This window comes from Labeo rohita, chromosome 21 (genome assembly GCF_022985175.1).
Source record: "Labeo rohita strain BAU-BD-2019 chromosome 21, IGBB_LRoh.1.0, whole genome shotgun sequence".
Classification (NCBI taxonomy): Eukaryota; Metazoa; Chordata; class Actinopteri; order Cypriniformes; family Cyprinidae; genus Labeo; species Labeo rohita.
The window spans coordinates 9,999,572-10,009,686 of record NC_066889.1 but is presented as its reverse complement, the minus strand read 5'-3'; the positions used below and the strand labels follow the sequence as shown (position 1 = coordinate 10,009,686).

Genomic DNA, 10,115 nt, shown 5'->3' with positions numbered 1-10,115 from the left:
TAATATTAAAAGTGGTGCATACACACAATTTTTAATTTTCAATATTGAATAAATGCATTAATTTTAAACAAAACTAAAGAAAACAAAATTTAGAAATGGATACTGTACACAGTCAGCTGTTTAATAGCTTGCATGTACCCGTATAAGATTAACTTGAACTCTCTACATTACCAAAATTGCAGTGAGTTCCAGGCAAGAAATTCAAGAGCAAAAATGACATTTATGTCCCTTCATTTATTCATTTTTTGATTCATGTATTAACATATCCATTGAGATCAAAGTAAATACATTCGACCTTTCGAGAAATTGAAACAATTTTAAACTTGTAACAAAAATATAAGAAATTCTCTATCCAGAGCGGTTCCCTTAAATAAAATTTCAGCCAAAGCTTTTTTAGCCTTCAATCAATTTAGTGCCTTTGTCATTTGCCACACCGTCCTCGACACAACCGTATCACAACGATGCTTTAAACGTCATAATACACAACAGCAAAGACTTAAAGAATTAAGTTATCACTGAACCCATTGTGTATTGATGATGTTACACGGGAATTCACAACATCATTTCTCAATATGACAATAGCTCTAGCCAGTTTTCTAACTTGCTGTGTGATGGAACAAAAATCCCAACACAGAAAAACACTGCTTTTGTTCAGTCAAGCCATGAATAATTACATCACAGTACATCCAAAAACATCAAGGCACACACTCATACACATACTAACTTAAAGAAACACTTGGAAAAACTAAAAGGCAAACAAAAAAACAACAGCACCAACAAAAATGCTGTTACACACTCACACAACATGAGGACAAACATTTACTTGGACACTAGCAAAATGATGCGTCTGTGATAGGGAAAAGCAATTACTACTGCAGTGACCCAACAGCAAGACAGCACAAGGGAATAAGAGAGGGTAGTCCAGCTACAGGTTCACCATGTGTACAGCTGAGGTGGATGTAGGGAGTTCTTTTAGAATCCAGAGGGTGTAAGGACGTTCATGTCCCGGTGCTTGAGTTTGTGAGGTCGGGTTATCTGTCTCTTCCCATCCATGGTGGGGATCTCCATCTTGGGGGGAGCTTTGAAGTTGGTGGGGTCCTCGGCCAAGCGGGTCGCCTGGGCTTTCATCACTTCCATAGGGGTGGGTTTCTGAGCTCCCTTATAGGACTGCAGGGCAAAGCCCCCTGTGAACATACAGGAATGACGTTGGGTGTGCTGACACTGATGAGAGGGGGAAGGCCAATGAGCTTCCAACATCTGGAGCAATGCATGTGTAAAAAGCTCTCTACAGATGTTTAAACCATTTTATACAGTGGTTAGATGTGGTCCTCCAATGTGATTAGTTGAGCAGTGTTAACATGTAAGACAGAGTTAGCTTCTGCAGGGGTTAGTAGGCTGGTCTAAAAGAAGTTTAAAAGATCTTTCTTACTCTTAATCAGATATACAGTTAAAACATTAATATTAAAGTAATATTGAAAATATTTAGAAATAACAAAATAAGTTTGTGGAAAATTTTTTTGTTTGTTTTTTAAAACAGCATTTATAGCATTACATAACATATTATAAAAAATTAAAACATGACCAAAGTCCCGCAATCTTTAATAAATCATTAATAGTATCATTATAATTTTTCTGCCAAGTATATATAGCTCATAAAATCTATCGCCCATTTTCAGATGCTACACAGTGTCTGGCAATTGATACTGATCACTGATTTGAGATTATAGAGTTGAGGTCAAAACTTTACATACACCTTGCAGAATTGCAAAATATTAATTATTTTACCAAAATAAGAGGGATCATACAAAATGCATGTTACTGCATTTAGTACAGACCTGAATAAGACATTTCACATAAAAGACATAAAAGATGTCCACAAGAGAAAATAATAATAGTTGAATTTATAAAAATAACCCTGTTTAAAAGTTCACAAACGCTTGACTATTAATAATGTATTGTTGCCTGAATGATCCACAGCTGTTTCATTAACAGCCAGAGGTGTAAACTTTTGAACAGAATAGAGATGTGTACATTTTTCTTATTTCACCTATTAATCATCTAAATAAAACCTAACAAATTTAACAATGGCACTTTCCATTTATATTCATTGCCTGACTTTGACATTTATATTCAGCAGCACATTTTGCAGTGCAGGCTGTAATATTAATAATATTACATTTTGTGTGTGTTTTAGAAATGCTCATTTGATAGTAGCTTGAGCTGACAGTAGAAGTAACTTGAGTTAGGATGCAGATATACATTTATCTTCATTACCAAAAACAGTAACATCTGTAAAAATTGTAACAATGTCATTTTTACATGGTAAAATTTAATTATTCTGACTGTTTACGCTTTATTAAAGTGCCCCTATTATGCGTTTTCAAATATGATCTTTCATGCAGTGTGTCATGTAGCTGTATGTAAACATAAACTATCTGCAAAGTTGTGAAGCCGACAGTGTACGATACATAAAGTTATTGTCTATCAAAAAAAAGAGTCGACTCACATTTGCCTAAACGAGTCGTCAGGAGTTCAAATCTTTGTCTGTTACGGCCACACGTCACGAAGTAACAGATTTGCATAATGTCCACCCACGTTCTACGTCGCGAACAACTTGCCCGCCCATAAATTACCATTGGTTTACCTCACATGGAAATTTACACGTACATTATACGGAACACGCTGTATCCTACGCTGTGAGTAAAACTGTTTTATATTCACTTCCAAAAGATGATGAATCTACAAAGATTGTATTTTCTAGCGATCGTTCAAAATACGTAGTTGTGTATGTTATGTTGTGTAACAACCCTGCACATGTCATGCTAACCGGCTAACTCACGCTTGTGTAGTTCTGTTGTTCAGCTGTGGACCCACTGTAGTCTGACAATTTGTGATTGATGCAGCTTGACTGTCTGTCTGTCTCATTAGTTTAAGTACTGATAAAAGATGGCGCACGAAGCGGCTTTCACACCGAATGCGGAGAGCACTGTGCTAGGAAACACATTCATTTTAATTGCTTCCGCCCTGCGAGGATGGCTTGTTTCGGTCTTGAACAAAGCGGAATCGCAGCGGAGCGCGCACGCCGCGGACAAAGTTCAAATGAGTTGTTCAAATGAACTTTTGTCGCAGTGCTCTGAAGGGCTGCACTGAACCCAGCGACCAGCGCAGCGCTTTCCGCGTTCGGTGTAAAAGCCGTTTAATGCATTATACAATGTTGAAGTTTACAATATAGAGGTGTGCCCGGTTCGGTTATAAAAGCAAATTGCGAGCACTTTCCACGGTAGACCGTGCTAACTTGTCGATCAGCCACTTCAGCCGTTTCATCGTCAGACTCCGGCTGGAATTGTTATGGTCGATGCCATCTTTTCTATGTATTGACAAGTATTCAGGGCTGTCAGTCAGTTAAGGCAATGGGCGTTTTGTTCTCCGACACGCTGTACGCGGTAAACTTCCATAGTAGCATACATTTAGATCATGACAACCACAGCTAAAACCATGCATATAGTACCTCAATACCATGGTAAAAATGTAACTATATGATTTCTAGGTATTTGTATGAAAAACAGTAGTCTAAATACATTTAGTATAAATGTACAAATGCTATAGCTTAATTGTAAAAAAAATAAAATAAAAAAAAATAAAAAAAATACTGTATACAGTGCTGCACAAAACATCATCAGATTTTCAAGTTCTAAAAGTTGACAGAAAATCAAATCAAACAAACAAGACAAAAATATACACTTTGTCATTTAGTTACTGAGAAAAATGATCCAGTGTTAAATATTTGCGAGGTGCAAAAGCATGTGAATCTTTGCTTACATTATTGTTCCCTCAATGACGGCAAGTCGTCCTGGCCCAGATGCAGCAAAACAGGCCCAAACCATGATACTACCACCACCATGTTTCACAGATGGATAAGGTTCTTCTCATGCTGGAATGCAGTGTTTTTCTTTCTCCAAACATAGCACTTTATTTAAACCAGTTTGGTCTCATCCGTCCACAAAACATTTCTCCAACAGCCTTCTGAATAGCCCACATAATTTTTAGAGATTCCTAGAGATTCACATACTTTTGCAACTCACAAATATTTAACACTGGATAATTTTTCATAGTAAATAAATGACAAAGTATATAGTTTCATCTCATCTGTTTAATTGTTTTTTCTGTCAATTTTCAAAACTTGTGTGAAAATTTGATGAACTTTTTGGTCATATTTATGCAGAAAAAATAGAAAATTCTAAAGGGTTCACAAACTTTCAAGCAGCACTACATACTATTACTTCTAATATATTTAATACACATCTAAATTAATAATATAATAAAGTTCTATATGAATATCCCTCATTTCTGCCACAATACCATAGTGCAGTTAGTGTTACTACAGTAAACCCATGGCAAATGATGTCAATGTGTAAACTGAAAAGCCTTCTGACTGTATTGCTGCACACATTGTTTCTCTCGTTTGTCACCACGGTTTCATCTGGCTTTAAACTAGTTTAAATCACCAAGCCATTGAATTCAAGTGCTTCACACTGGATCGCACAGCGCTGCTTAGTGCTCGCGTGACCGAGACTGATCAGTGAGACACATCTGCTCTAGTAAGCTCGTGCTGCGCTGCCATTTGAACTTTGAGCCAAGCTGATAAATGGTCTGTGTGGCGTGGTTGTGTGAGTAGTGCTGTAACATTCCGCCTTTGGCACGTAAACATTATTTCAAACATTTTGCGGAATATTATTATTGCTTTATCGAGGAAAATTATATAGCGATAAACATCATCACTGTTTTACTGCCCAGCCCTAATTGAGTGTTACACAGATTCTCGGAAAGGTTTATTTTAACACACCTATGAGTCATTACGTTAATCTTCAAATGTAAAGTGAATATGCAGAAAAGACAGTCTACGTGTAAAGCGCCCCATTTGGTTTACCTGTTACGGCTGGATCTGTACCTGGGTCAGTTGTGGACTTGCTGACTTGAGGTCGTGGTCCAAAAGCGCCCCAGCGCTCAACAGGTCCATCACCTGAAGCCAGATCTATACTGGAGCTAGAGCTGGTGCTCATCTCAGAGCCCGTGAGAGAAGCAGTGGAGCCCTGACTGGTAAACCATCCCCTGCCAAACACAAAATTACCATGTCATCTTTCAGCCCACAAAATAATTCACGCAAAAGAAAGGATGTGAAGCTGTTCACTCATTCAGCACCTGCGTTTCTGCTTTGGTGAGGACTGAGGAGTCCCAGCAGGTGTCGACTGACCAGATGATGGCTGTTTCTCTTCTTTGGCATCTACGCTTTGCATTTGAAGCTTCTACAACAAACAAAACACATAATTTATGCTTTAAAAATGATTTGAAGATGTCAGATCACAATCTATGCTTGTCGAACACTGGATCTCTGCCTACATGCATTGACTCTGCCAGACGATGGTAGCGCGTCTCCTCTGCATTCAGGCCTTTGTGTGGAGTGTAGCCTGTATCAGTCAGTCCTGCCTGCTTCTCGAACTTGTGCATGCTCTCCTGGGTCTGCTCTGTGACACAATATAACAGGTCCCATTAAGGTCAATGCTTTTACACTAATTAACTGTAAAATGTGATTCATGATACAGTGTCATCATAACATTCTTACTGATGATGAGGGAGCTCATGACAGACGAGGCTTTGGCTTTCACAACAGGGACTGGAGGTTTAGTGGATTCAAAGGTAGCACTTTGTTTTACCCCACTTTCTGACTCATCCTCCTAAAGAAGTACAAGGCATACCAGAAGAATTGTTAAAAATCAGCCTACAACAGCAGTTTATAAACTGTGGTAAGGAATGCCCCCAAGTGGTTAAATGTTTAAAAATGAGATTGTTTACAAATAATTAAACAAACCTGAATTTATTTGTGTGATCATTTATAAATGACAAGTTAAAATGTAAGAAATGTTTATAAATGTTATTAAATGTTTATAAATGTTATTTAAATGCAAACAATATGGTTTAAGTTTTTAATGTTTAAAGATTAAAGTGAAAAAACATGACATGAAATATATAAATGCTATATTAAATTCCAGTGTTTTTGTATTTTAATGAAAATATTCACTACCAGTCAAAAGTTTTTGAACATTAATATTAATGTTTTTAAAGAAGTCTCTTCTGCTCAACAATCCTGCATTTATTACATCCAAAATACAGCAAAACAGTGATGATAAAGACATTCATAGTGTTACAAAAGATGCTGTTCTTCTGAACTTTCTTTTCATCAAAGAAACCTGAAAAAAAAATCTACTCAGCTGTTTTCAACACAATAATAATAACAATAATCATAATAATAATAAATGTTTTTTGAGCAGCAAATCAGAATATTAGAATGATTTCTGAAGGATCATGTGACATGACGCTAAAAATTCAGCTTTGAAATCACAGAAATACATTTAAAAAAAAATATATATATATAATAATAATAATAATAATAATATTATATATATATATATATATATATATATATATATATATATATATATATATATATATATATATATATACATACACATACATAAATAGAAAACAGCTATTTTGAATAGTAAAAATATTTATAACTTGTAAAAGTACTTTGGATAAAATAAATACAAGCTTGGTGAGCAGAAGAGTCTTTAAAAAAACATTAAAAATCTTACTGTTCAAAAACTTTTGACTGGTAGTGTAAGGCTAGTGTTTCTTCCAAAACAACAACAAAAAACAAATGTAAAAAATTTAAACAATATATTTTTATGAATTCAAACACCCACATATATACATATACACACACACACACACACATTATATATATATATATATATATATATATATATATAAAAACAGTGTGAAATAAAACACTGACCTTCATTTTTATGTATCTGTGGGAAAATTGGTCACAGAATAAGCAATGCTCACGCACCTCAGCAAGTCGTGCAAACTTCCTTTCAGGTATAACAGGTCGCCTCCACAAGTTGTTAATATTAATGTCAGTTGGAGGTGGAGACATAGGGCGCTCAAGATTATCATCATAGCTGAGAGCTCGACGGGTCATCCCAACAGGGATGGACATCCCCCCGAGGAGTCCGTCTGAGCCGCCTGGACCTGCTTCCAGGGCTGAGGTAAAAGAGCAAAGCACTGTTTCAACAACATCTGAACAAACAGCTACGCAAACAGCCACAATTTAAGGCAATTAAAAGGAGAAACTATTGTCATATACTGATGTCATATCTTTTAAAGTTATTCAAAATGAAGGTTAAAGTATGTTAAAAACCCTTGACAAGCCTTTAAAAGGTTCATTTTATGCAGTGCGATATATATATAATAAACAGGCCTCTCTCCTTTACCTGGAAGGTCTCCAGGTCTGGACATGGCTACTGAATGAAGCGTTTCTGTTGGACCAAAAAGAGAAGACAGTCTGGACAAACCCAATCAGATGGGACTGGATCAAATCTACTGATGAAAGTAAGAGAAAGGAACAAGTAATATATTAACCAGGCTATATTTGAGTTTAGGCCAAAGAACCATCCAACAGACTCAGATTAATCATTAAAGAGACTCAGTTCTTCAATCCTCTGGCACGCCATCCAACTGACCATCTGCATCACTGAGCAAAGGACCACACATCATCTTTACCAGTGACAGAGTAGCTGAAATTCAAAGATCACTAATATCTTTGGACAAACATTCACACCTAGGGCTGGGCGATAAATGGATAAAAAATATTTATCTGAAATAAAAAATAAATAAATAAATACACAGTATTGATGATAAAATGTAATATAATATTCAATATCTAGCCTACATCTAAACAATCAGGTGCATGATGCTAAAATGCCTGCATAATCTTCATGTTCCGTGTTCTTCTGGGTCAGTGAGAGTCACAGTTCACATCCTGAAGCCTGCATGATGGCATATGATGAAATCTTTATGAGGGTCAAAGACCAAACACCCCATTTTGGTGTCCTCATCAAACTAAATTTACAAAAGTAAAAAACAAACAAACAAAAAAACAACTTTCCATCTTTGACCATGAACATTTCACTGTATGAGGACACTCCACATAATCTTCACCAGCTACAATTTATTGATTTATAATTATTATTACTGCTACATGCATATTATTAAGAGAAGAAAATCATATAAAGAAAATATTTAAATTAAGTATTATTTAATTTATTTAAATATTTATTTTAAAGTAAAAAGATTAATATTTAATTTAATTTAATTATTTTTACAGCACCCTTATTTGACAAAAATGATGCAAAAATAAATGTTTTAAATGACTATTAAATTGTCAACGTTTAAGAAATACATTTCCTTAGACACCATTTTTGATAATAAATTGGCCATAAAACACAAAATCCAGAAAAAACAAAAAACTAAATTGAAAATGCATGTTTAATAGGTAAACTAAATGACTTAAGACTTCACTATAAACAAACAAACCTGTGTTTGCATTCATTTTTGGGGTCTAACAAACATGTGTTATGTATTTTCTTCCCTGTTCATGGTATAAATCAAATATCATGATAAATACTGATTTAAAATGGCATGGAAAAAATACTGTGATCATTTTTGTCTATATTGTCATCCAGTCCTATTCACGCCATTTCTGCAACATTCCCATCAAGCGTCCACTCTTAACATTACATTTACATTTAATCATTTATCCAAAGTGACTTGAGAATAATAGAAGCAATCATGCATCCATATGTTCACTCTTCCCATGTCCAATATAATGACAACCTATTTAGGACCCCATTTATATCTTTAGTAACAAATATGATCGTCTTTGCATAAATATGTCTGCTAACATAAATGTAGATGATATGGGGGGCACTTTAAAGTATGTAAGTATATCTGAGACCATATGCTATTTAAGCAAATTATTTTAGTGCTACAAAGATGGAAATCTCTTTAAGCTGGGAGAGGTTTATCTAAACACATGCTTAGATTTCAAAAACACAAATATTTTTATCTACACATGTGCTTTATTAAATTAAATAAAAGGTGACTGTCGCTTACCAGTGAAGGGCAGCCAAAGCACCACTGCTAAAGCACAGGCTGAACTTGCTGACAAGCGGAGGTATGCTCACTCAGCATTGTGGGACACCAGGACCAGCACAGACAGTAAAAGACAGAAAGAGCTGGAGAATAACCAAAACAGCCATTAAAACATAAAAAAAAAAGTTTTGATTGACTGCAATATAAACCAGTTGACTGATAAGACACTAGGCCAGACTTCAAATGCATCTGAATCTACAATAAGACTAAACTGTTTATTTAAATGTAAGTGATAACGCAAGAGTGAGCAGTAGTTTCGTGAGAATCAGTGCATGCTAGGAATGGGATTACACCAGTTGTCCTGGTGATGTTATGTAATGTTGCTCACTTTCCCAGTACTGATCTCCATTACGTCAACAGCTAACAGACTAGCTTTAAACACAACAGCTCGCGTTTGTTATCAAACATTATTTCACTTAACTTAAAAATCAGAAACGGAACAATAAGTCTTTTACTGAATACCACCACACATTTAACAAATGCGACAATAACTGTTAAATGATATGTAAATGAGCGGACTAGCTGTTCAATCCAGTTTTGGCGACTTGAAACCGGTTTGAGGGATGAGCTAAAGAGCGCGCGAATCAATTGTTTTTACCTGCTGAAGTGTTCCTGCACCTTCTCTACAGCAGCTAACAGTTCAGCAGAGGTACCGAGAGCACTTGTAACCGAATGGCTAAATTACACATCACAGATGTTTGAGAAGTGCTGGCCTTTGTATCTGCCATAACTTCCCCTTCCTTTGGGTCTCTGACAATAACCAACACAGACAACACAGCTGGGGCTGCAGTTCCCGCTCAATCTCGCGATACCTCGTTTTGTTATTATCTCAAGCTGCTGCAGTACCTCAACTAGCCACACGGGGTAGTAAAAGACCTTTAAAATCCCAGCAGCTATGCGAAATAGTTGTTTACTCACCTTTATATCGTAATAAACAGTCATAAAAATCCCTCCAACACTATAAGCCGCATGAAGAAAACTGTAAGTCCTCAAAAATGTATGTTTTATTCTACCTGCATAACTGCAATCTTTCAGAATTGCTATATGCGCTGTATTGTTTC

At 35.8% G+C, this 10,115-nt stretch overlaps 1 protein-coding gene across 4 annotated transcripts; it reads right to left on the bottom strand.

Annotated features, from left to right (window-relative positions):
- Positions 1–214: 214 nt before the first annotated feature.
- On the bottom strand, positions 215–9,837 carry kiaa1191 (KIAA1191 ortholog). Of its 4 annotated transcripts, none has more exons than XM_051093417.1 (9): positions 9,653–9,837; positions 9,016–9,137; positions 7,335–7,443; positions 6,911–7,104; positions 5,621–5,732; positions 5,398–5,522; positions 5,200–5,303; positions 4,928–5,109; positions 215–1,184 (listed from the first exon to the last, which is right to left on the bottom strand). In XM_051093417.1, the coding sequence occupies exons 3-9, from the start codon at positions 7,357–7,359 to the stop codon at positions 973–975; spliced, it is 954 nt and encodes a 317-aa protein (XP_050949374.1). In that variant the 5' UTR covers positions 7,360–7,443; positions 9,016–9,137; positions 9,653–9,837; the 3' UTR covers positions 215–972. The 4 variants fall into 4 exon arrangements, with proteins under 4 accessions (XP_050949374.1, XP_050949375.1, XP_050949376.1 ...); XM_051093418.1 differs by having other exon boundaries at positions 7,335–7,440; XM_051093419.1 differs by having other exon boundaries at positions 7,335–7,379.
- Positions 9,838–10,115: the final 278 nt, after the last annotated feature.

Coding starts and splice junctions, on each gene's coding strand:
- kiaa1191 (XM_051093417.1), bottom strand. CDS start 7,359: ATGTCCAGACCTGGAGACCTTCCAG. Junction 7,105..7,334: donor CAGACCTGGAGACCTTCCAG/GTAAAGGAGAGA, acceptor CTTTTACCTCAG/CCCTGGAAGCAGGTCCAGGC. Junction 5,304..5,397: donor GTCTGGCAGAGTCAATGCAT/GTAGGCAGAGAT, acceptor TGTTTGTTGTAG/AAGCTTCAAATGCAAAGCGT.